The 27696-nt window shown below is 40.0% G+C and overlaps 2 protein-coding genes across 3 annotated transcripts in view; one reads left to right on the top strand and one right to left on the bottom strand.

The window, feature by feature from the left end:
• LOC146320027 (multiple C2 and transmembrane domain-containing protein 1-like) overlaps positions 1-26448 on the bottom strand; it is a 175655-nt gene extending 149207 nt beyond the window's left edge. For both annotated transcript variants that reach the window (XM_084728149.1, XM_084728150.1), the window contains exon 1: positions 25119-26448. In XM_084728149.1, the coding sequence (XP_084584275.1) occupies positions 25119-25655 (537 nt within the window). In that variant the 5' untranslated portion in view covers positions 25656-26448. The remainder of the gene's footprint in view (positions 1-25118) is intronic.
• On the top strand, positions 7990-8787 carry LOC146320028 (uncharacterized). Its single transcript, XM_084728151.1, has one exon. The coding sequence runs from the start codon at positions 7993-7995 to the stop codon at positions 8692-8694; it is 702 nt and encodes a 233-aa protein (XP_084584277.1). The 5' UTR covers positions 7990-7992; the 3' UTR covers positions 8695-8787.
• Positions 26449-27696: the final 1248 nt, after the last annotated feature.

Here is a 27696-nt window from a genome sequence, read left to right as displayed (position 1 = left end):
TACTTGAACAAATTTGTAGCAAACAGTCTTTCTACCACACGTTTTCAGTCAAAGCTGCAAAGCTCCTCTTTCATTCAGCTATGTAATGGATTGAACTGGTCAGGGACAGCGGCGTGCTGCATGGGCATGATGTGTTTGTTGTCTGAGCAGACAGCAGTAAAGTAGCAAAGACTGTACTACACAAATGAACGTTGTTTGCACAGACAGGTCTGCTTTGATTAAATAATAAAATGGTAAAACGTAGAAGAAAGAAAATGAAACTGATCCTCTGTGCTATCAATTCTACTGACACTAGAATTGATAAAATAGTATCGTAGGTATTGATATTTTGGGATTGATCTGCCCACCTCTACCAGGATATGTTAGGAGGCCATCATGCAGGTGAAAGCGTACCGAAAAGCAAGTACATCAGATTAGTTCTTCTTACTAACTTATTGAAATTATTGCCATTTTTATTACCTAATCAATAATTAAAATAATCATTAGTTGCACATGCATGACATAATCACTGAACTGTCATTTCAACAAACACATTTGGGGCTGTAATTCTATTTGTGAGTTCTAAGATGTGTCCTTTTCTTCAAGATAATTAGCCTGTGATGGCGGTGATGAAATAAGCCGAAACTAGCACAGCAGACAGGCCTTTACAGTGATGTAAAAAACTGCCAGTGGCATTAATTAGAGACAAGCACCATCAGTACTAGGCTAATACAGAGCAATGTAATGGAAAAAAAATCTCAGTAGCCCAACAGAAATAGCCTAATAAAAGAGACGGCTTAAAGCCAAAATTTCCAAAAACGCACATGAAGGTGGTAGAACAATAACAGAAGATAGTGGTTCAAACAATAGCGGACAAAAATTAAATCCAAAGGAGAAGTAAGACAAAACAAAGGGACCACAGTGGAAGTGATTAAATGAAAAGAAAGCAGACAGACAGAGTGATGATGGGAGGTTTAGTCTGAGTCAGGACAAAGGAAGGGAAAAGGATGCTGTGATGTACAAAGGGCAAAGTCTAGTTATAAGGTGCCAGCAGAGGAGGCACAGACTGGGAGCCAGGCCAGACACAGTGTGCCCCCTCCTGAGAGAATCACTGCCTCCTCTGGATCTATACATGGATTTACCTCACTCCTCTGTTTACTTTTGTCTCTGCCCATGTCTTTGTCTTTCCCTCTCTCCAATTCTCCATCCCTCCTCGACTTTGCTTGCTTCATCACTTGCTACCTGTACTCCTGCCATGCTCCTGACTTCGATTAGGTGCTCTCCTTTCTCCTTTGAGCTGTCAGTATCCTCGGACAGCTTCTGTTTCAGCCAGGTTGCCAATTTGCATTCAGCATCTCAAAGACAAATGAGAAGAGAATCTAAAAGTAATTGGTCACCCAAATTAGAGGACATGAGCTGAGGGAAAACTCTGACCTTTAGATAATTGGTGGAACTGAACCTGCATTTGTCCCTCTGAATCACCACGTGTAGGCTAATTTGAGGCTGAGTGATTGAAAATCAGGACTGAACAATTCATCAGACTATTATCGAAAATCGCCATATGGCCAAGAGTGAAAATGTTTCACAAGATAGGGCCTAAATTATAAATGATATATGAAGCATTGTGGTGCTACAGAGAAACACCAGCCAAGAAATGATGTAAGAAAAAGTATCTCGATCATAATGCTACTTTCCTTTATATGTTAGCGTCAAGCTAACGGACTAAGCACTAGTGATTCATACATGTAAAAACAACTATTCACTAGTCAAAAAATCAATTCAGGAATTAAAAAAAAGAATCATGATACTTAGGAGAATTTTTTTTTTCTCCCACCATTATTTTTTGGTACCCAGCAAAAGTTTAAACAACATAAAAATCGTGACTTCTACCACAATCACGATATTTGTCAAAATAATCACAATGTTTTTTTTGTACATAATTCAAATATACACACAATATACAGTATATGCATCCACTTATGTGTGAACTGAAGAGTAAATAAACTGAACTTGAAGTCACTGTTATTTGAGCAGAGGCAACAGGGGTCCTGACCTCATTAAAACAAAACTAAGTTTCAAATCACATAAGCAGCTGTCTTGTGGTTGTGAACCTGTCCGTAGCTTCGAACACTCTAAATCCTAAAGTAGAGTGGGTGGTACTTCATGTGGAAAGTACTAGTCCTATTATATTTCTGCAGACAATGTACTGACAGTTCTGTGGTGCTGACATTTCTTATTACTTATCGAACTACCAAACTACAGCTTGACTCATCAGAATAAACAATGAGACAGTGGGACTGCAGAAAGAAGTCAGGTTCATTGATGAAACTAAGATGTGCGTAAACTTTTCGAAAAGAGGGTTACGGAGTCTCAGAAATTAAGCTGAAATATGACTAAATTATTCTCGCACCCACTCTGCTGTGGGTGCAAGTATTGTTGTTGTGCACTGGCTTACTGTCATCGGAGAGGCCAGTATCTCTGAGTCTTCTTCGATGATTTCTCCTTTCGTTAATGTTGAACAACTGTGAGCTAAGACTGTCCTCACTCTTTCATTGCGAGGGACTGGTGTTGGTACAATGCTGTGGCATTGTGTTCTTCTATGTAGCTCTGCTGCAGCTGCACTGAAAAAAGCTCGGTGTGACATCACATTATCTAGACTTCAAAATACCTACAATGGCACGTTATCTACAAAAAAAAAAAAAACAGAAATAAACAACAGTCAAACAAACATTGGCACCGCAAATGCAGGATATATCAAAATAGCTACTTTAAAAGTTTTTGGATAAGATAGGCTTTTCCTTGGACAACCCGGGATTCTGCCCCCACACAGTGTGTCATCACAGCAGCCTACACTCCCAACCTGGAAAGAAGCCCACACTCCAGACCTGAGCGACTGTAGTAGCAAACCTTACAAGTTTCACCCTGTGACTCATCCCCTTTCATTAGAACAACACCCACACACACACCCACACACACACACACACACACACACACACACACACACACACACACACACACACACACAGTCATACCTCTGCATAGTTCTATTAAAACCACTGAAAGCTCACTGGGCCCTTAAAACTCACCCTTGTGAATTCTCCAGTAATTTAAAAAAAAAAAAAAAAAACTCAGTGGCTTGACAACAGCCTTCATTATGAAAACTGTCCTTGCCCCAGGTTACTTAAGTTCTTTATTATCTCATCCAAAACACATTTTGTATTATCTCTGCAGCGACATTACAAGACAGGGCTGATTCATCAGTATGAAATTGCCAAATTGGCCAAATAGTCCTAGAATACTAGATATGCCGATATTAAGAGAGCAGAGCAGCTGATGGCCAATAAATAATCTGATTTCAAAACAAAGTAAAGTCATGTATAATTCCTTTAATTCATGCAGCCAGTAGCATGTTGTTTCAGATGGATTTTAGAGACTGGAACAGCGTGGTACAACATCACTCAGCTGAATCATTCTACGCATGATGGCCTAACATATATTTAACATTAGCCAATAACACTTTTAGATTAGATTTGCTAACTTTTGGGAAAATCACGATGATTTTATGCAGAAGTTTATAGTTGAGTGCACAAGAGTTATACTGGGCTCAAAACTAACTTTTTCGCCCCCTTCCCCAAACTCGCAAGGCTGACATCGTTCCATAGAAGCCACAGTAACAAGTTTATCAGTTTATCAGGCTTGTGAGCACTAGCATCAGCTGATTCCGATTATATCAAAACGCCTGACAAACAGCCCAGTTGTCTTGTCGATAATTTAATCAGTCTATCACTAATTACAGGGGTCTTTTTAAGGAATACAGTACAATAATTAAAGGCTGGGACATGTGAGCGAACACTTACACCTCTAAATTAGGTAGATATTACCACAGAGAACAGTATATTAAATTCAAAAATACAATGAAACTGATATGTCCCAGTGGGAGAACTGGAATATTTTTGGGTGGTCATGCTCAAACCCGCATCCATTGTACAGGCTGTGGACACAGTGTGGGGTGATATGACTGGATCTGTCACTGATGTAGAGCACTGGAGCGCTATAGATGTATAGCAGAGGTGAGGTTCCACTGGAAATGTATGGCGTGCAAAGAGAATAAATGAGTGTGAGCAGCAGGAGGGATTTTATGATTAAAGATATGAAGAGACAGGCATGAACAGATGGCTGATAGAAAGTAACAGTCCCAGTTTCCAGACGATGACTGACACTTCAGGGCCACTGTTAAGCAAAAAAAAAAAGAAAGTGAAATAAAATAAATGAAGTTTCTCACTCTCTTTCTCTCAACAGACAGTAAATGATCACAGATTTCAGCCACAGAAATGACTAATGTCTGAGTCAGGTATTGTGATCAGTCTACGTGGTTGCATTGTCATTTTTTTTACAGATGGTCGTATCTATTTTCAAGATTTTTAATAGAGAAATTGACAGGTTTCATAATAAGAGTGAAATGACATGCTTGAGGATGCACACGCACACGCACACACACACACACCACAACAGATTCTGCTGTTTTCCTCTTGCAGCGAGTCTCCACACAGCAGAACACAGTATATTGAAGGATGTGCACCATAAACAATACGATCTGTTACATAAACAAATGGCTCAATTTGTGCTGCATGACATCCATGTGTATTTCTGAGTCGTGAGGCTCCGTGACTTTACACACAGGGACGTAAAAAGATTACTGAGCTGGGTGGGGGCGTGCTGTGTCTGTGGTGAGTCACTGCTGTCACGTCGTTAAGGTAAAGCCAAGAAATAATAAACATATCACATCCACAAAAATCTCATACTCATTTGGAAGGCTCTCTGGAGTGTAACTGGCAATAATTTTTATCTTCTGTCGAATGTGTTGAAAAAAAAAAAAGAGTGCACTTAACTAAATGACAAACTTTGATCCACCAAAACTCAGGATGAATTTAAATTGAATTCTTTCTTTCTTTTAGGGACAGTTCACCCTAAAATCAAAATCCATCTACATTGTTTTGGTGTGAGTTGCCCAGTTTTGGACATGTCAGCTGTAGAGATGTCCGCCTTGTCTCCAATATAATGGGACTAAATGGCATGCGGCTTGTGGCGCTCAAAGCACCAAACAAATGCATTTGAAAAATTCAAACAAGCGTCTCGTTCCAAAAATCATAACGCGCTTACTCAAGATAATCCACAGACCTTGTTATGAGCAGTTTCACATAGGAACTACTTTCTTTCTATTAGGAAGGAGATTCTAAAGTAGTTCTGGGAGGGAAAGAAAGTAGTTCCTGCATGAAATTGCTCACAACAAGGTCTGTGGATTATTAAAAAGCTATTTATCAAAACTGATTTCTGTTGCATGTTGCAGGATCAGTTAACAGTCACAACAGACACAATATAAACTAACAGTCAAGCGTTGTATAAATAGTGATAATGCTGTTAATTAGCTTTATAATAAATCACATTTAGAGCAAGGTGATATGAAACTCACCCCTGATTCCATGGAGCTCATGGATGACAGTGCAAACAGTCCCGTGTCTCTCTCAGCAACATAATACAGTCGAAGGACGGAGGGGGACACAGAGTTTACGGGAAACATGCGCGTGTCCCAAAGTAACATGTCAGCTGTTGTGTCAATGGCAGATGTGCACACCAATGAGAACAGGAATTCTTGCCTGAGCTCACAGCTTCAGAGGTCACCAGAGAGGGTGCACCACGCTAATGTCAGGCCAATGAATTAACACATTTGTGGATGAACATGTCTCCCACTGAGAGCCTGCCAGAATGAACAGGAATATGACCCTCCTAACACTTCTTAGTATAGACTTTTGCAAGTCAGCAATAATTCTCAACATCTCCGCAATTTGTCCTTGAGGTGGAGAATGAAGAGAAATGCTGAGATGGAGATAAGACAGAATGACAAATAAGACAGAGGAAAGGGGCAAGCAGAGATAAAGAGGTAGAGTGAAAGTGACAGACGGCAAAGAATGAAATGAAATAAAGTGAAATGAAAAGTAATGTTGCGACATGACAGGCCTTTTTATAGAGACTATGGCCTGCGGTCATAATCATCACTTAGAAATAGCAGCCACCTGTTGGAGGTGGAGACTCCAGCGCAAAACACAGAGTGACTGGCAGGCCTCTGATGGGAATTGGAAACAGGCCGTATTTACACACCCTTTCATAATTTGTCACATACTCCTCATTATATTGAGACTGGAAACAGCTCGCCCCAATCAAAATACCAGAGTATTAAGCCAACATGCATGTTGTCATTCATATGGCAGCTGTATGTATTTGTAAGAAAGTAGTAAAAATCAGTGTGGGACTAAACTAAACCAGCAATTTTTATTTATGTATTTATTTTTAATTCAAGTATGGGAATGAACAGTACAGTCATTGTTCTGATTGGGTGTAGGTGTAAGTTTTGTTGCTCTAGTTTACTTTTTGCACCCAGCGTTGACATCTGGGTCTGGCTTGAAGATGATCCTAAAAGTTTCCTTTGGTTTGCGTCTACTCGTTTGAAAGAGCGTGCACGGTGGTGATTTAACAAGGTAGGGACTATGAGGTGGCAAGAAAGCTGGTGAATCGGAGAAATAAAGTGTTATTCTCCGATCATTTCACTGTGGTTGTGTGTAAAGCACAAATAAACACCCCTCAACCCCCACACTGTCACACAACCCTGAACTAATCACCGCAATGCCTGATTTGATCAAACAGCTATTATGGGTAAACTCAAGTATCTATTTTCTTTAGTCTGTTGCCCAACAGGTACATCAGGTCTCCAAACAAAAAGGGGTTTTCTCCAGGGGCGTTCTAATTTCAATGCCCTGGGACATTACTTGGCAACACAGTTCTAGAGAAGATGTTGCCGAGCTCCATAATTTCGAATGTACACAACAGAAAAACACAAGTCTAGTTGGTGCAGCTACCTACAGAAGAAGATGGCAGAAATTTCAACGGCTGAGGTAAGTCTATTTAGGGCAATATCACTTTATGAAAAAAAAATATTATTCAGTGAAGAAAACTATTACAATGGTATTCAATAATGCATGAGCCCACAAAGAACTGAGTAAACTAACCAGAGATGTTTGGTTAGATTCAACATGTTCAGTCTGAAGTTGAATTTGGTCAGTTTGCCACACTTTCAAAAGGACAATTAGTCCAACAGTAGGCAAAGCCATAGCAATGCAGCTGGGTAAACTCACTTTCCAGATGTGTATTTGTTGCTGTTGTGCTGAGTGAGGTGATTTTACTGAAGCAGAAGCAAACCATGTAGCTTACACGTCTTTTGGAGGGTCCTCCTGACAGAGAGTGACGTCAGTTAAAACTGCCCCATCCAGACACAGACAGTCTTTAGATATAATGCAGGAAATACAAATGATGGAAAGAATGACTTATGAAAGATAACAGAAAGTGGGAAAAATGGATTAGCTTTAGAAATAAAGACATCGGCACTGTATAATTTTATTGATAATGTGAATTGTATAATTCTTTCATAAGCAAATAATAGAGCAAACTTTGCATGAGCTGTTGAGCACAATTAGCTAAGAGTGGGTACAGCTCTGGTTTGATTTTAGCCACCACTTGACCTTTGTTGCAAGGATTTTATATCTGAAATCAAATTGATTTCAGTTGGTAATGTGTTCCAGAGTTGACAGCTCTGAGACAAAAAAAAATTAAAAAGAGAGAATTCACAGTGGCCCTGGATTTCAGGAAAAATGAGACCTGATAACTGAAAATCACTGCATTTATTTTTACACACAGAAACTGGGAGCAGAGGATAACGTGATGGAAAAATCTAGCAGAAAGAAACGTCGCAGATTCAGGTACAATTCTTTTTGTCAGGCAAAGGCTACAAATATTTTTGCGTTGTATTGTTTGGTTTTCCTACTTACTTATTAAGTAATCTCATTCTGATTCAAATCATGTATGAAGTACGAGCCACTGATCCCGACACATGTAGATAATGAAAAAAAATGTTCATCAGTTCAATGTTTTTCTATCAACTTTGTCTTGTCTTAAAGATCGGTCATGAGGAGACAAAAGGTAGCGAACAACAGGAGGTTCTGCATGACAAGGATCAGAAGGATGGAGAAGCAAATTAAAGACATGCGTACTGAATGCTTTGATGTGATGAAGGAACTCACAAATCTTAGAGCCAAGATTTTACAAGACCTCAAAGAGCTAAAAGAAACAGTGGTTTACCTGGAGTGCAGCATGGAGTGCCAATTTGACAGGATATCAATGAACGTGGAGAAAGAAAACAAGAAGAAAACTAAGGAGGATGAAGATGATGAAGCAAATTCGCTGGTCCTGAAGAGATCAAGCCTCAACTTTCCTGTGACACCCTCTGACAATAACAGCAGTGATGATGACACCAGTGATGGTGACATGGACACAGGAGACACCATCGATGGTGACTCGCAGATCACCCTCACCCCTGGGTTCCACAGTGAGGGGGAAAGAGTTCACGAGAGGCCTAAAGAGGAGGAAGCTTTGCTGATGGAGAAGCAATGGGAGGAATGGATGAATGAACAGGAAATGAAAGGAAACTATATCATAGTAAAGCCGGATGGCCAACAGAACACTGAAGAGGAAAGGAAGGCACCTCCTGTACCCGAGAAACAAACAAAGCAAAAGGTGAATGGAGTGGGCACCATGAAGAAATTGAAGACATATCTCAGTAACCTTTTTAGTCCTCATACGTGGGAGAAATTAGAAGATGAGGACTGATTAAAACTCTTTTGAAGATTTAACTGCTATGAAGCATCCAAGAACCTGAGGATTCTGTCTGATATACTTGGTAAATAAAACACTGAGCATAATAATCTCCAGTTTTTATAGATTAAAAAAAAGGCCATCTCTCCCTCTCTGCAGTGTGGTGGTGCTGCAGTGTGCATCAAGAGTGATTTATGAGTTGGTCAGATGTGGAAAAATGATAGTGGAGCTTTTTGGGTAACCTCTTGTGAACCGTACAAATGTGCCTTTTCCCAAATACCTCCTATCCTCATCCTACTCCCACCTCGAAAACACTTGGTACACCGAGGTCTTATGTTCTTCAGAAAGAAATCTTAAGTTGTGAAATACAGCCAAAGGTTCACAAGGGAGAACAGCTCTGCTGCCAAAAATGTATGGCAGAGATACAGATCAAACGTTTCCAGACGCCTACAGTCGCTTTCATCCATCAGGGAAGAATAATCTTGACGTGGCAGCTTGATCAAAACTTCCAAAAAGTCAATCTCAAATCGCTGAGATTTCTATACAGTGTTACCTCCCAACTGAAATAATTTAACCTGAGGTGACTTCATTCATTTCATAAAAAATAAGTGCTCATTTAATGACTTCTTCAGATTGTATTCTAGTTCTTGCTCTAAGGACAACAAACCCAACAATAAGCAAGATAATTATTACACAGGCTCTTTATAGTGGAGAGGAAACACAACAGTGACACTGCAAGAGCCTGACTGCTGTGGTACTCAGGAAACAGTCCAAGATATGGGATTAAGCCTAGCACCACACTGAGACTGGACTCTGGTGTAAATAGCAACAGCCATGCTTGTTTTGGCAATAACAGTATCTCAGTATTTTTCGGCCATTGCACAATACATGATATATATCTCAATACACACATTTTCTCATACACTCACATTGTAGGGCTGGGTGTTATGTACAAAATCAAACATCATGATATTTTTTATATATTTATATTTATATTACAATGACTGGTGCTTTCACAAAAATTAGAGATAGAGATTTTTGATAAATAATTATATATAATGTGGATATAATGTGGGTAAAGGTAATATAACAGCTAACACAGTCTGGTAAGTTCAGAAAATCACATAACCTTGCTGCAATGCAGCCTTTAAAATCAGGAAAAGATATATATATCAGATATATCATGACATAGCAATATCCAAAATACGGATACAGGCTGTTTTAGATTGACTAAAGAAGAGTGTGTAGATCAGCTCATGCTGCTGTATAATAGTTACTTAAAGGTTGTGTGTTGTGTTTGTTGCCACACAAATTAAATAAAAAGTTCCTGTATGTAACATGTTTATGCAATAGCAGAGCTCGCTAATTAGAGTAAGAAGCTACGAGCTGACAGAAAATATGATCAATCATCTGATTGCGTTTGTTCCCCTGTCAGCGGCTTCCAGCTCAGCAGCTCCAAACTGTATTTTGGAGACTTAACGCTATTTTAATTATCTTTAACCTGATTCATAGTCTGGGCAAATTCTGCTGCAGAGAGTACATGAAGACACCATGGTAACATTACAGGGGTTTCTTATTTCTTTTCTGTGACAGCAAACACAACATACAGCTTATCTACACACTTTAAGGCTAACTTTATAGCATGACTACACCTGACAAGCTCACTCTCCAACAAAAACAAAGACTGTGGGGGCAAAGTATATTAGCATGGCAACACATTGTCGACTTAATATTATGTTGCTCTCTAGTAAATGCTCAGGGAAGATCTGTTAGAGTAGAAGTAATGTCAGACAGAAGAGTGTATTGAGTTGACAATTAAGTCTGATGAGGAAAACATGAACTACAGAAAGTAAGAGTAGATCATATGAGAAGCTAGCCTAGTTTCCTTTTTTAAAACGGACCTTGAGAGCAAAATAACACTAAAACATAAATAGTTCATAAAAACACTTTTAGTATTTCTGCCATGATGCCCACATAAACAAACACACACGTAAATCAACCGCTGATGTACCTTTTTTAATTCCTGACCTTACAGCCTATTTGACTGCATGCTGGTTTGATAAATAAAATATGAGGTGAGGTCACAACCACATTTCAGGGGTAAAAACGTAAAAAAAAAAAGTAGTAATACTTAATCTCATCTATGTAGAGAGACTATGATTGAGAAATTGGCCTTGGTTTGATATTAATTGAAAGCTAAGCATGACATTCATTCATCTGTCCATCCAGCCAAAAGCCTCTCTAATCATCTCCTGCCAGTTTCCTCTCTCCTCTCTCCAGAGATCCACATCAGCTTTGCACCAGTAGGTGGCACTAAGTCCCTGCAAAGCTCGAGCCAAATTCAGCAGCAGGATCAGCAGCGCCAGTAAAGGGCAGTTCGCATAAATGCAAACCATCTCTTTTCTCTCTGTTAGACACAGATTTCAGGCTGAGCTGATCCCCCGTCTGGAGGCAGTGACAGAATGAAAGTGCAGAAACACTGGACAGTTTTTTTTTCTGCTGTCTGTAACACTTTGCTAATGTGATGATCATGTGCCAAAATAATGTTTCTGTCACAGTCAGAGCCCTGAATGAACCCATCGTCCTGGAAAGATGAAAGCTTCACAGAGACACTGGCTAAAACAGCATTTACAAACTGATGGGATTTTATGGACTGAATGGCTCTAAAGACTTGAATTAAGACTACAATTTATCTAATGCACTGATTTCAGAGGATCTATAAAAATAATTTGCATTCATGAACACAAAATAAACATTAGTTACGGTACACAGAGTTGAGCCACTGCTGTGTCTGAATAGGTTTTCCATGTTAATCCATACAAATGCATTTGCTATTAAAGTATGGCAGCAACTGAGTTGATTTCCAATTTTAATATTACCTAAAAGGTCAACTCTAAAGTGATCATTGCAAGTAAAAGGACAAATATTGGGTGGAGCATAACTTGAAAGCATTATGATGTACAAAGTACCAGTTTATTTGGAAGAGCTGGATAAAGATACATCTATAATCCAGACCGCTTTAGGTCTCCTTATCAGTTTTTTGTTTTAAAACTTAAGATAACTTACTGGACTGTCTCCGAACTTGTAACTGCACGTCTTTGTTATTATATATTACCATAATGTAAAATTGTGATTGGAAATCTTTCAAGGTGCGTATTGTTTAAAAAAAAAAATAAAGGACGGAAGTCATGCTGTTCATTTTTTGCACACTTGTAATGCTCTCTGTAACTGCAAGGTTATTTCTTTGTTTTGGTTTTTTTAATCCAGAGCCCGTTAATTACAGATTTTTTAAAAGTCCTGACCTGCAGTCCCTGTAGCATTTCCTGTAGCATTTCCTGTATCCTTCAGACCTTAATGGTCAAGCGTGTTTAGGGGGATCTTTTGGCAGAATATGGCTGAAAGGGAATATAACACTCATGAGTATGTTTTCATTAGTGTATAATAATAGTTACCTTAGAATGAGCCCTTTATAGCCCTTTATAAAGTTTCACAGCCATCACGGGTTCTCCTACACATGAAAGGGGAATGTGACGCAAGGAGTATTCAGTCACTGCAAGACATTAAATCCTACACACTGATCCTTTCAAACTTCCCACAGAAAGAAAAGGAAAATGTCCCTCAAAGCGAAATAATTAGATTCAAGTGACATTGGCTGAGTGTATAGATCACTGGGCACTGAGCCTAAAGTGACCCCACACCTCCCACCACCCACATACAAACTTTCTCTCTTAGCTTTGTGATGAACCACTAACAGTAAAGCAATGTAAAAAGCTTACGTGTATCATACTGATCATATATAATCAATCAGTTGTGAAGATCAGCTGTCTGTCACCACTGTTGTTTCCATAAAATCAGACAGGCTGGATGCTTTAAATAAACAAAACAGGCCTTCATGTGAAAAATTCTCCATATCCAGCTCTGTTCAGCCATGATAAGGTGCATCCTTCCACACCGATGTATCAGGACAGCAGCAGCCATGTCTGCAGGCTGTCTGTCTGCTCCACGTTTTGGATGACAAACCAACAAGCGAAGAGTCTAACAATTAAGTAAGCCTCAATCTCTTGTATCATCTTTGTAAGTAAAGTGGATTTGCCACATTGTCTCATCTGTTGTGTTTGTCCAATGATATATCATGTCAATTATAGGCTAACAGAAAAACAGGATGAGCAAACTGTCACAGCTGATCACATCTCAGTGATACTGAATTGCCCTGTCATATTTTCTTGTGCACTTATCGAAATGAAACACAAAAACTTTCTCCCTTCCTTTTCTTCAAGTGGCATTACACCATTTTGTTACACTAATAAAAAACTGCACTGTTTGACCGTAACCTTTGCAATCCATACCATTTGCTGCATGAAATCTCCCCTTAATCTACATTTTTACTCACTATAAGTTGCTGTAGGCATCAGTGAAGCGCTTAAGATGTAAATATTCTGAATCATTACAAAGTAAACTCTTTTTGCTCAAGTTTAATGAGCAGACCAAGTCCCTAAGCTACAGTATAGACTCTAACTGTGGAATTACAAAGACATTTACATTTGCCTTGAGCCAACTGAACCTCACTGCCCTGTTAATCTAGTGGTGAATGGATATCTCACAGACTATCGACTCAGAGAGACAGACAAACTGAAACATCCACAAAAGGTTGAAGCCATCCAAAAACCAAAGGTATGTGTGGACAAACAATCCTAACCCTAAAAATCCCCTGACCTTGACTAATCGCCAGACTCACAGATGGCCACTATGCATATTCAACTCAAAGAGGAAAAAACACAACCCTAGACATTATCTCCTTTTGCCGGCATCCATAAACATAAATCCATAAATCCACAAACAAAAACACTTAGACCAAACTATTTAAGATACTGATGTTGTCGAGTTTGGCACTTGTTATCTCAGCCTTTATCCACGTTGAAAGAAAAAACACCACAGTTAAAGTATTGGAACATTTCTTCACACCAAGTGGAGCTGCAGTGAAAATTGGCAGACCACTTCTACTCTAAATCAGTCTTACAGCTGCTCGGGGCTGCTTTCGTCTGTAACTGCCAAACTCACTGATCACTGCCCTTTCTTGAAAAGAAGTCCAATAGAAAACATGCAAGGTGGGTGTTTAAATAAATGATGCCCCCTTGTTATACGTTTCCTCAACTCACACTCTACCCCTTCCAAAATTAACAACTCTGTCGGTCTCCGCCTCTGTGGTTCTCTCTCGCTCTCCCTGGATCAATACCGTGGGTTTTCAGCTGATTAGACTGACATCCCAGGAAAGCTCGCAGACACATAAAGATGTTCCCTCGACATCAAAAAGCACAGATCTACTGAACTCCCGTCAAAATGTAAGCTTGTGATCCTCCAGCAGGAGCAAAAGAACCCTGAAATATTAAATCACTTTTGGATGCATTAGTTATCAGAGTAGTAAAAGCCATCATGTACCCTCCAATGCCCTTGTCCTGTGTTATTTCTGTGTGGCCTTATTAAGCATGGCAAATGTTTACAACTTGACTTTGTGCAACTAGGTTCATATTTTCTGCTTATTTTTGTCTAATGAAGCGGCCTGGAGGCAAAAAATAACAGCAGATCTGACAAAATGATTCCAGGAAGGAGAACAAAGCTAATATTAGGCATCATACCACTTATTTATTCAGCGTGATGACATTATTCAGGTGAAATCTAAGCTCCAGAGAGCATAAACATTTCTATTATCAGTACAGAGCTGCAGGCCACTGTCAGGATATTTTGTTTGAGTTTGTTAGATACATGTTTACTAGGCTTATGTAAAACTAATAAAAATTCGAGTGTGTTTCTAAGTACAATGGGTCATATTCATATGGAACACAATGGATAATTATAGTCAGGTGCAGCATACATTGAACACAACAGCCCAAACACTAACTGGAATACTAAGAAGCACAAATTGCCACTACCTCATATCCACTATATCCAGTTTACAGTCATGCTCCCATATTGATCTAAATGGGCAGCAGGAACACTTATGACTCAGAGACTATTGAGACAGCCTCATCTATGCTACAGGGGAGCTCATTTGCAAATATTCAATATACACTCACCACTGAGGAAGTGGGGTCTACATTGAGTTGCAAATGTTTGATTAGCATGAGGAGCAGGGAAAAACATCCCACAGCCTTTGGTCACCATGTGTTGTTTTGTCCACAGAGACTGGCCGCTGACGTATTATTCTTGTTTGTCTGTCTGACTTTGCCCTTGCTTTCATCTCGCGCGTCTGACCCATTTACAAAAGCTGTCACGGCTCAGTTCGCTAGGTTGTTCAATTTCAAAAGCGTCAGGGTGGGAGGTTAGCGAGGGATACAATTAGTGGCAGACGCAGAAGATTTGTTTGGACTCTCAGACAAGAAAATTACACTATCAACTTGTCCTCTGACTCACATGACACAAACACTTGTCTGTTTTTCCTGATAATCAACAAATATCACATAGCGGGATATTGTTGGATGTCATCTGTAATCTGACCACCATTTCTACACATACACCCACATCCCCGTCCTACACTGAGACACTGCTTTGGTCTGACTGGACTCAGTGATGATTAATCCACGTGGGAGGGCAGCATTAAGAGTTAGAAAGCTAATTCCATGGCTCCATCTATTGATTTAAACGCTGACCCATCTGTACCTGCTCTACCACCACTTTCGGCCTTTGTTAATAAAAATAGTGCATGCTTGATTATTGCATGATGCTGTATTAAGAAAGAACAGGAGGAGGAGGGAGTTGAACGTCTCGGTCACTTCAGACAATAACACTAGAGCCTCATCAATCTCTTTTCCTCTCTTTGTGCTGCCATTCATAACGGCGCGTCGCTCTGAGTCATTTAGCAGTCTACACTGTCATGCTTAACCTTGTTTACAATAACACTCTGGCTCAGACTAGTCAGTCTTTGGCTATGCAAGCCTGTGTATACCTTAGCTGCATGTGTATGTGCTTCATTGTGTGTGTCTGGGACTGTGCAATGATGGGGCTAGCTGAGACTGGAAACAACGCTGGAGGGTAACGCAATGTCACAGTGCAGAGTTCCCATCTTGCAGTACACAGACTGTTCTTCTGACAGGCAGGAATATGTTTTGGATTTGTCCTCAGAAAGCTCTCGTAAGGGAAGGGTGTCATTATCAGAGACACTAAACCTGAACGAGACTAAGACGATCAGAGGAGAGGAGATGTGAGATAGATGAGGGGACAGAGACAATGCAGGTAAGGTTATCTCTCAAGGACATACTAAGGAGGGATGGCAGGAAGGAAGAGGGGACTTTTTTTTTTAATCAATGAAGACAATGACTCACAAAAACACAAGGTTTGTGACCAAGCTGCAGGAGTAATTCAGACAAGGTATAAAGAATGACTGACAGAGAAGAGCGAAAGTGAAAATAGTGTACAAGGTTGCTTTTTATCGAGTGACAGTAAATCTGGATGTTGAATTTAGTGCTGAATGACTTAGCTGATTGTACTAATCAAAATGTTTCAATGCCAAACAATACTTGATACCTCTTTCTGTACGACAGTAAAAAGAAAAAAGTCCTAGGCATACAAAGAAGGACTTTATTTTCATTTTTTTTTTTTATTAAGAGCCTGCACACAGTGTTGGGACAGAAAAAACTCACTGAGCACTGCCTGGTTTTGCTGCTGTATGCCAAGAACAATAAAGACTGAAATGAGCACTTTGGTCATTTTTCATAGATCTGATACTTTCAATGCTTAAAATTGTTAGTACTGTATTGTTTTTAAATGTGCAGTATTGAAAAAGTATAAACATCATTAGATCTCTGGTGAATTTGAACGTTAATCTCTCAGTGGCTGATAGACGTTCACATTTTAAAAAAATCTTTCCCAACCTGCTCCTGTAGCAACATTCTCACTTTGGCACTGAAATGTTCCTAAAGTAAAGAATGACAGGATATAACATGCTGTCAAGTCACTAGTTCACAGCACAGCTAACAGATAAATAATTATGCACTCACAGGCACTTAAAGTTATCAATGCACTCAACTTCAAATGCTGACTGGCCTTGTGAACACAGACAGTTCTGCAGGCCTTCAGGAAACACTACAAACAACTGAACCACCTCCTTAAACTAAAATTAAATCTAAATTTGCTGCTGACAAAGGCACTTGTCTACAGGTGAAACCACTCAAATCCCCCATCACAGGTTGTTCAAAGATTTCCATGGCAGAGAAGCGGCACACTCGGATGTGTGGGAAGTGGAGACCAGGCACTACAAGACACTTAATCACAAAGTGAGAGCTAAAACCCATAAACATCCCCAAATGGTGTCAGTCATACTTTTGCCAATGTGTTTTTTTCCCCCTACTTCATGATGCCCAGACGGCTTTGAGGTCAGCATCAATCATGTGCTTGTCAGTGTGTGTTACAACCGACGGTCCCCGGGGCTGTAATGAATCCTAATTTAAACTGCCATCAGGACGCATCCAGAACGAGGCCATGGGCCGTTTCCAAGTGGCTATGATGCTGCTCTCACAACACAACTCAGATAACATTCACAAGACACTTACTCCAACAGGACATCAATACAGGGATCATTTCATGGTCACTGCATTATCAAAAGAGGACAATAACTTATCATCACAAAGTTACAGTTTCTGACATGAACTTTAAGATCTTTAATCTGTATTTCATGGGTCTGATATAAAGCAACTCAAGCAATATACCACTAACTCAGTGGTTCAAAAGGATGAAAAGACTTGTCGTGTCGTGTTCATCTGAAAACAGGTTATTATCTCCAAACATTAACATTCACCTTGTCCTCGAAACGGTTCCATGAATGGAAATACCAACCACATGTTTTACATTGGATATATTTAGCATTAATAGGTTGTGAGTGTATAGTCGCTGTGACACAAAAACCTACTTCCCTGGTTCATATGTGTTAAATATTTTAAAGCACACCATATGAGCTGAGCAGAGGGAAAAAAAAGAAGACATGGCTAATAAGTGGAATCGAAGTACTGAGCCTCGAGTAACAACACAAAATACAGCTGGAGACAGATTTTTGTCCTATGATAGTCTGTTTTCTTGAGATGAAATGTTTCATTTTAATTGAAAAAGATGTGGAAATTATGCTGGAGGTTGTGCGCACTAAAACTATTTGCATATTCACCGGCAAAGAACAAATACTCAGAAGTTAAGTCAAGCTTTGGGTCTCTTCAAGGCCTGCACGATAAGGTAAAAAAAATAATAATAATAATATTGCGACTATTTTGACAGATATTACAATTGCAATATGATTCACAATTAGTAGGAATGATCATTTTAGCACTGCAATTTTTTATCACAAAAAATATATATTAAAATCAAGAACTGACTTTTGTTAGTCTTTGTAGAGATTTGTAGGCAAGGTCTTTTCTGCAGGACTGAAGTACTTCATTATAATGCTATTTTGTCACAGTTTTTCTTTATCAAAACAATTCAAAACTTTTCAATTAACTGTGTAGCCTTCTTTGGGTCTTTTCTGTGGTTAAATATGGAGACAAAGACACAAATATACTGACTGGAGATGATAAAGAAAGGTGACTGGAGCTGCAGTATCAGGTTAAAGACACTGACCATTTACAAGTAAGTAGGTTACAATCCAATACCATGGACAGTGACACTAAAAGTGACAAATAGAAAGAGCAGGCTGATGAAGATGAGTGCTGCATGCAAATCATTGTACAGCACAACAGAAGCACATGCTGGTAGTCGTGGGAATGATGCCAAAGCTTTACTCACATTTAATACTGTCTGTGCTGAACCGTCTCAGGATAATCATTAGAGCATTTCCAGGTCCTCTCTGAAAGGGCAGCTGCGTTAACAGGGCCTTCCATGTGTGAAGCCTGGCCCCTCGATGTTTGCTGATGAATATGTCGCCGTAAGAGTGGAAAATAAATGCTCACACGGAGCAAAAGGGGCACCGAAAGACGGGCCATGTTTCAGTTCTGTTGAGTTAAGGTACAGAGGTAATTGCGGGGGAAATAATAAGATGCAAACGCTTGACTTTCTGACCCGTGTCAGTCCTCATAAAGTGTAACGCGCTCACAAACACTTGCACATTCGTATAAACGGACTGAGAAACGCTGTCAGTGGATTTGGGTTTGGTTTGAGGTCAGGAAGGTGCAGGAGAAGCAACAGGTTTGCACCGCAGCGTCACCACATCCAGACATAAGTAGTTCTGCACGACGCGCACAGTGAAGAAACAAAGCGTACAAATCTCGCGAGAGTTTCACAAATCAAGGGTTCCCTTCTAGACACGACCACTGGAAGTAGCAGGGTGGATGGATTTTTTTTTTCGTCAGTAACATTACCAATATTATGCGGACTTACCCTTGATAATGAAATATTAAATTACAAAATTATGCAAAATTGATCTAATGTATCACGGTTATTTTGAATACTAATGTGCAATTCCTATGTTTCGCATAAATATTTTAATTTTAATAGAAAATAGTGGCAATTGCTTGAGTAGCTTCAATTAATAATTAACACCCAATTATTAATTATTAAATAACAGTCACACTTGTGAATATTGTTTTTCCATTTTTGTGTTTATTGTCTATGCTCTATTTTTCTATTTATTCTGTTTTAACCAACACTATCTGCCTTAATCTTTATTTATATCTGTTGTTATGCACCAACATGCCACACCAAAATCCTTATAAGTGAAAACCTACTTGGCAATAAAACCATTTCTGATTCTGATTCTGATTACTACAATGGCCAAATACAGCTCACCTCTTTGCCCTGGATTTACTGCTTCTATATAGAAAAATTATTCTTTTTAATAGCTTCCATGTAATGTGACCCAGTGATTCAAAATCAACACCAGATTTTTTTACTACACTGCTCAAATGTGACTCACCACTTTAGACATATTCTTGGAGAAAAAAGTTTTCTCTTCATTAGCTTCCATGTAATGTGAGTCTGTGACTCAAAATCAGTACCAAAATGTAGTTTTATTCATTTATTTATTCATTAATTTATTTATGAATGGTGTTCCTGTTTCAAAGATACTGAATGGTCTGAATTAGCCCTTAGACTTGCAGCAATGCACTTAAATTTGGAAAGCATTTTTTATTTAGATTTTAAGTCCTACTCGGATTAAAAAAATATGTTAGGTCTCCCAGTGAAGAGCAAGTAGCAAATTTTTAAACAAGTTAAACGAAAGAGGACTGCTTGCTTTACAGTCTGACAAAATAGCATGTTTAGTTAATGATGCCAAACTCATTTAAGCTGCCATGGCCTGAAGGACGAAACATAAGAACAGCTTCAGCTGGCTTAACCAATACCACTGAGAGACGCAGTCCTGTAGCAGTCCAAAAGTAATTTTTGGGAAAAGTTATTTACCAGTGATTTAAATTTCTTCCCCATTCAGTTACAGCTTCCAAACACCCACACAAGTGTTTTCACTTAATCTGTCTGATTAGACCTCTTCTAAGGCCTGTGTGGGTGTGTACAGACTGTAATTGATTAACATCTTCCTGAGTGTCTTGTTGCACCTGTTCGGACGGGACAAATTCCACTTTTATCATTCTTATTGGTAGATGAGATTTGTGACCTAATAAATTCCTATCAAAGTTCCAACAACTTCAATTTGACCAGACGTCTAATCAGCCAGAATAACTGAAAACGCCTGTGTGGGAGTTCAGAGGCTGGAGGACTCTACTATGTAACTGAAGTTCTATTAATTAAGTTGATTTTGGAGCCCCCTGTGGACAAAAGTGGTAGTGTTTCCGCCTTAATAATTACAAAATATAATGTCAACAATAAATTAATCTAAATAAAAATCTTGTTTTATCTGATTTCAAGGAGAATTCAAACCATTTATTTATAATTCTTTTCTCTTGTCCATGCTGAACTTGAACCAGCCACCCTCCACTTGCCAAGCCAAGTCCCCACAGACTGAGCCAGTGCCGCCAATTAGCTTAAAAATGGAGGAAAAGACTAAGCCCTATAAAATCTAATAAATCCTATAAAATGTGACATTTGCAATTAAAGAGACAGGATGAGGAAGACCATGATAAATATAGTACCCCTATCAAAAAGTGAGTGTGCAAAAGGGAATAAAATTCAGGAAGATGACTCTAATACATTTTCTATTTCAGCAGGTGCTTTTTGTCTGTCATGTTTTACTGCCTTCACACACACATATTAAATCTAATCGACTGCATTGCAAGTAGCAAAAGTTAAATGTGCTCATTTCTTTCCTCCATTGAGTCAATAATGAAATTACCTCCAGAACTTGGCATTAATCTCTTCCATCACTCACTTTCCAAATCAAAATGTGGAAATGCATTTTGCCCGTTATGTTCCATATATTCTTATTTCATTTATGAAATTGTGGCCTGGAGCTCTATGCTGTCATTTTAGTAATGAGAAGGTGTATACACTCACCTAATGCTGGATTTGTGGACGACTGTAAAAGTGTGTGACTTTGAGTTACAATCCTCGTTGGGTCAGGAAACTGTTTAGGCAGCACATGCTGTTAAGTACATCATCAATATGCACATGCAAATAAATGCAATAAACATGCAGTGCATGCACACAGACATTTTTTGCTTGTGTATCTGCCCATGTGTTGAGTCATTATTTCACTGATTTCTTTGCCATATAATGCTTGATTTTTCCTCAGGTATTAATAAGGCATATCTGATCCAATCTCATCTGCTCTTCTCTTCTCTCTCTTCACTCCTCCTCCTCTAATCTTACCTTTTCTTATATCACATCATCCTCTCATATTATCTCATTCGACCTAATCTCAGCCCCATGTCGCCTCTTATTACCTCTAACCCTGTCTGATCTGTTTTCATCACCTGTATTTCCTCTCATCACCCATCATCTCATGCAACCTTTTCATTTCTTTGTCCCCTAACCTCACTATATACTCAATTCTGAGCATCCATACATTTGTGTATGAGATATTGAAACAATCAACCCAGTAAAAGCCTTAACTGGCTGTCAGATCAGTTATTGTTCAGCCATTTGGGGCAACACGGTTTTCACTAAGATAGGACAGCTCCAAATAGCCACAGAATAAGGCAGCTAGAACTGTCCTGCAGTGTGCTTGTGACACCCCAGTGACTGAACTGCAAAGTACTCTAAGGTGGGTGACTGTGAATGACACCATTGGCAAAAGCTTTTGAGTTTATGTTACATCATAAGAAGAAACCAAGGGATATTTATGACTCCATTTGGTGGGAGATAGACTCTTGATCAATACAAGAATGACTGCAGGCACAAATTATGCCTTGCAATAGCCAAAATTAGAGCTTGGTAAAAGAGCATTTTCCTGTTGGGTTTGTCAAAGGTGGAATAAACTACCTGACACAACTAGGGACATTTAAATATCTTTGTATGTGAGACAATAACAATTTGTAGTTAATGATGATATATTTCATTGGAGGCTAAGATGGGTAGCTGGATGCATGATTTTAATTGTTGTACTCTGTTATTTTGTTTGCTGCACAATGTACGTGGCTAATTGATCCTTCTGGTCCTGCCCCTTCTTGCTCTGTTGAGCAAGCTTGGTACCCATAGAACCGCGGTCAACTTTTCACATTCTTGTACTTGGCATGCTGTGTGCTAGGCTCATGTATGTCGCAAAAGAAACCTTTGAAAGATGTTGCAGAACCTCAGAACCCATAAGAGGCTTGTTAACATTACCAATCAGTTATAACTAGCTAGCTAACATCTGACTCTAGGCGAGGCCTGTTTATATTGGAAAGAAAACCACATTTTGAAGATGGTTAAAAGATGTTGCTGAGGGACCTGCAAAAGTGGCATACATTCACATCTTTAGTTGGCTAATGTTAGCAGAGTGCTAGCTAACTAGCTAGCTAATCTATGTCAATAATTCGCTAGCTAGTCAGCTACTATTTTAGTAATATATGTCACTTTTACAGGAAAGGAGAAAGTTGACTGATGTACCAAGCTCCCTCAACTGTTATTGGAGCACAGAGTGAAAAGGGGCGGGGCTTAGGAAGGGTCAATTAATGTAGATTAGCTAGTTAGCTAATTTAAGATGAGTTTTTACAAGTCTTCCAGCAACATCTTTTAACTATCTTCAGAATTTGGTTTTCTTTCCCACACAAACAAGCCTAGCACTTGGCATATCAAAGTAAAGGGCCAGGTACTAAGCTTGCATAGCTGTAACTGGAGCACAGATCCAAAAGGGGCGGGACTAATGATAAGTCAATTGTGTTTTAAGTGTTCTTCTTCTACAGATACTGTTTGTTTCTGTTTGTGTCTGATAAAGAGGTGCATTTATGTTTGAAGACTCTTGGAAGAATATCCCAGTTGGCCTAAAGGGAATCCTAATTTGAAATCAAATCATTCTGTATATTAGATCTCAACATCTGTGATTGTTCATACAAGCTAACAACATTTGAGTCTATTACTGTACTACAACCTGAGAAGATGAAGCTCTCACTGTAAGTAGTGTTTACCACTGCTCTCCTTTTTCCAGTTATGTGCAAAATCCAACAAATGAACAGCAGAAGCCTGAACAAACATGGCAACAACAGGAGGCTCACACTGAATGCTACAACTTTATTTGGCAACGAGAGATCTCTCTGTGGATTATGTAACTGACCTGGTAAGTGCTGTGTGGTGAAGCTGCAAGATCAATTTCAATGAAGTCATTAATACTTGCATTCTTTTGCCTCTTCTGCTGAGTGCAGTGCGTTTCTCCCAGAGATTTAATGGATAAGAGATCTTTGGCCCCAACTTCGGTGGGGAGAAGAAGTGTACTTACTGTATATGCTAAATTACATTTAGACAGCAATCTGGATGATGCTCAGAGGCAGGTCTGGCACGCTGCTAGAGTGGTGAGATGAAAAGCTTTGCAATAACTGCTGCCATTGAAACAGAATGCACTTACGGGCATTTTCACATACTGTATCCTCTATTTTATTTCTATTGACAGTGCTATTAAATATTAGAATATCCCGTCTGAAATTTCTTGACCTACTGCAGGACTGGTGAATTGGACAACTATCAGGGGCCAAGGCCTGGGTCCAGACATGACCATAAAAGGACCAATGTGCAGGATTTAGGCAGGTCTTTTGACAGAATATGCCAGGCTTGAAATTAAATATTCATACATATATTTGAATTAGCATGTAATCACCTGAAAATAAGAGTTGTTCTGTTTTCGTGTCCTTAGAATGAACTCTATATCTACAGAAGGTGTGGGTCCTGTTACACAGAGGCCACAATGTGGCACCACCATGTTTCTAGTAGCCCAGAAACCAAACAACTTTTGTAAAAGTTGTAAGGTATATAATGTTACATGCATCTTGTGGCTTTCATCTAGCAAGTCACTTCTAGCAAGTTTTTCGGTGTCACAAGGTAGTTATTGTAACCCCAAAAAGGCCTTATCCTAAACCTATCCAAGTAGTGTTTGTGTATAAAGCTAACGAAAGAGCAAGTGTCTCAGAGCATGAACCACGTGTTAAAAAATACTTTCTAGACGCGTCAGCTACAGTTGCTAAGAGGTACCTTGTGTTTCAGTATCAGACACTGAGGAGTGGTGACAGATCATCAGTATGTGACGAGGTTGGTATCGTTGTCTGGATATGACATGAACTATAACAGGATTGGTTGCAATCTCATGTTTAGATACACCTCAATCATACACGCTGACCCTTTAAAGACAGTGTTTTCCATATGTTTTGATTAAGTCACTAAATTTCAACTTTTCCCTCAGACCTTTGGGGCTGCTTTCACAACTAGCCTGCTCCAGCTGACATATTCCTGTGATGCCATTCCTTCTAGCTTAGGGCACCCTGACTCAGCATGTTGAGTTGTGTGGGAATATAATTGCCATCAATCTCCAACACTGCTGGTGATGTGCCTGATAACCATTTGCCAACTGGCCACTTTTCATGAAAAGGAAAGACATGATGATCCCCTTGGGCATGCATGGGCCTGTTGCAGCCTCTGTCTACGGGCAAGGACACTGTGACAGATGGACTGTGAAGCTAGGGGACAGTCACTGTACTGGAAGAAAAGGGAGGGAGCAGGAAAAAGAGAGGCTGTTAATGATATTAGAGCATCTGTAGAAATCCTGTTAGGGAGTGTTTAATTGAAATAACCTTCCACAGCCTGGATATGGTGAATGTGATGGTGACATGCTACCAAACCAGGCAGTGACGCTACACTGGTATTAGTTGTAGCCCACGCATCCCTGTAAGCTCCAGGACAGAGTAAAGAAAGCAATGAACTGGCAAATCGATGAGCGCGTCACGTGATCACGTCGCAGCACCACCATCATGAAACTTGTCTCATTTATTTAATTTCCAGGACATTGTAGCCCAGCCTACCTCTTTAAGGATTTTAATTTTTTGCACCCTCATTTGGTAGTCACAGACATTCAACCAGATGCGTGTTTTTTTTGCCACATGTTCTTTACTCACAGAATCACTTGCGTTTTTACGCAGCTGCTCTTCCTCTCCCAACATCGCGGCCGGGTCCATCACCAGCTTCTCGAAGCACGCCGAGCCGAGAGAGGAGCTCTTCTGCTGGTACATGATCAGCTGGGACACGGGCAGTTTGGGGCTTCCGTGCGCCGTCAGCTCCGGTTTGCTCCCCGTGGCTCCAGAAGCTGCGCCAAGCGGGTGAAGCAGCGGCTGCCCGTCGCTGCTGGTGCCCGGAACCGCGTCGCTTCCCAGGGACTTCTTATCTCCTTCAAACGGCGCCGGGGTAGAGCAGCACAGATTAGGCTGAGACGACGAAAACACCCGGTCCAGCTGTTTCTTTTTCCTCTTAAACATCCATAACCCCGACTCCTTCTTGCTGCCCTCCGCGCCCCCGGCGCCCCGACGCTCCGATCCCAGTTTCGGGCTGAGCCACGGCTTGGTTTTCTCCTGGAAATTCTTCCACATCCTCCGCTGGTAGGACAGAGACTCCTGTCCCTTAGTGGTGCTCTCATCCTTGGGTGTTTTTTGCTCCATGGTGCCGGTGCAGCAGCCAGCCAGCCTGAGCACACTCTGAATGGTGAAAGGATGTCACAGTTGGGCTGCTGCGGCTCGGGAGCACTTCCACTGATGATCAGCTCAGAGCGCCAAGAAGGAGACGCACAGTGTGATGATGAAGGGGGTGTTAGTCTCCCAACGAACCTTGTAGAATGCCTATGCAGGCAGCACAGTCAGTTTTATGGCACACACGCACCGTGCAGCACGCTTGTTATATCCTCATCGATTGGAGATTTATTTCACCTCAGTGATGAAGTTGAGCTCATGCAGTCACTTCTGCAAGAACATCTAAAAATGCTGGTTTGATGCTGCGCCTGGCTGTCTGTGCGTCCTGCTCTTCCCACTGTGCTTTACCAGGCTTTAGTCAAACTTCCCCATTAATTGTTATATTCAAATGAAGGACGAAGCTGCACCGCGCCTCCCTCTGGCCAACCATGTCACTTGACTGGATAATCTGTATGCTGGTGATTGCATAACGCAACCCCACAATGCCTCCTGGAGATGTTTGTAATGCAACAGTGGATCAACTGTCACCCACATCTGAGTTAATATCTTTGTAGTATAAAGGGAAGGTCCACTCAAAAATCACAAATGCATAATTTCCTCAAGCCTGTAGTGCTGTTTATCCATGTTTTTTTTTATTGTTTACTGCTCTTCATATATGTAAGTTCTACAGATAAGCACAATGTAAATAACATTTTTGAGTTTTACAAGTTGAGCAAGAGGAAAAAAATAAATAAATGACTGACAAAGGCTAAAAACAAACACACAGTGGGGGGGGGGGGGGGTGTCAAACTGATTAAGAAATCAATATGAAAGGATTAATTGATGCTATATATAAAAAAATTTAAATAAAATAATAATGACAATAACCATAAGACTGAGAGTTGCATGAGATTTAAAGTGAGACCATGAAGGGATGCCACATTTTCTCAAATTTATTGGCAGAGCCACAAAGTATTAATCTGAGTTTCTCTAATTTCAAGTGCTGTACGGCATCTCTTAACCGTAAAAAATATAAGGAGAAGCGGGTCTGTGGATTATCTTCAGTAACCAGGTCATGATTTTTGGAACGAGACACTAGTTTTGAATTTTCCAAATGTATTTTTTTGGTGCTTTGAGCACCACAAGCCGAGTGCCATTTAGTCCCATTATACTGGAGGGAAGGCAGACATCTCTACAGCCAATATCTCCAAAACTCAGTAACTCACACCAAAAAAAATCTAGATGGTTACATAGCACAAGTTTCATTACAATACAATATTATTAGAGGTGGAAAGAGTACTGAAAATCTGTATTCAAGTACTGTTACATGACTAAAATATTGCTCAGTTACAAATTACAGATAATATCACTGGTGTTACTTAAGTCAGAGTACAAAGTATTTTTCTAATACAACATGTGAATGATCATATAGATTGATAGCTTCACTTTGTATCAATAATATTGGATCACTGAACATTGAATCAATATATCCTTACACACCTACAGGCCAGGCAAAAATCATTGTTTCTGATTTTGAGGTAAAATGTCCCTTTAATATGTGTTGTTTGTTCAGCCACTTCACTCCTCCACAGCAGTGACCTTGGTGAATCCACAGTTGACAGTGAGTCTGAAACCTTGGAGGTTTTTGAAGACTTGTTCTCCTTTGTGTCATGTGGATGTTCCTTCGCTGGATATGTTCTCCTCCATCAAATAGGTCAGGCTTCAGTGAATGTTATCACCCACATGCAGCAGCAGCGAGCAGGCAGGCAGCGCCGAGCAGCCTCTTCTTGTTTTATATTATGCTGTGCAGTGTGTACGATAGCTCATTACGTCTTCCCCTCTGGCCCTTGTTTCAGTGCTGGCCTGTCTGCCCCCCCGGTGAACACTGTGTGCCCATTTTCACATAAACAAACACACAGACACAATAATTATAAGAGTGAATCCCCCTCCTCTCCGTCTAACTCTCTCTGTCGTGCACACACGGAAGAGGTCACAGAATGACCTTTTATCTGCACGCAGGGATGATGAAATTTAA

This window comes from Lutjanus erythropterus, chromosome 10 (assembly GCF_056507025.1).
Source record: "Lutjanus erythropterus isolate fLutEry1 chromosome 10, fLutEry1.hap2, whole genome shotgun sequence".
NCBI lineage: Eukaryota > Metazoa > Chordata > Actinopteri > Lutjaniformes > Lutjanidae > Lutjanus > Lutjanus erythropterus.
Note: the sequence above shows the minus strand (reverse complement) of the source record. Positions and strands in the feature narration are given on the sequence as shown.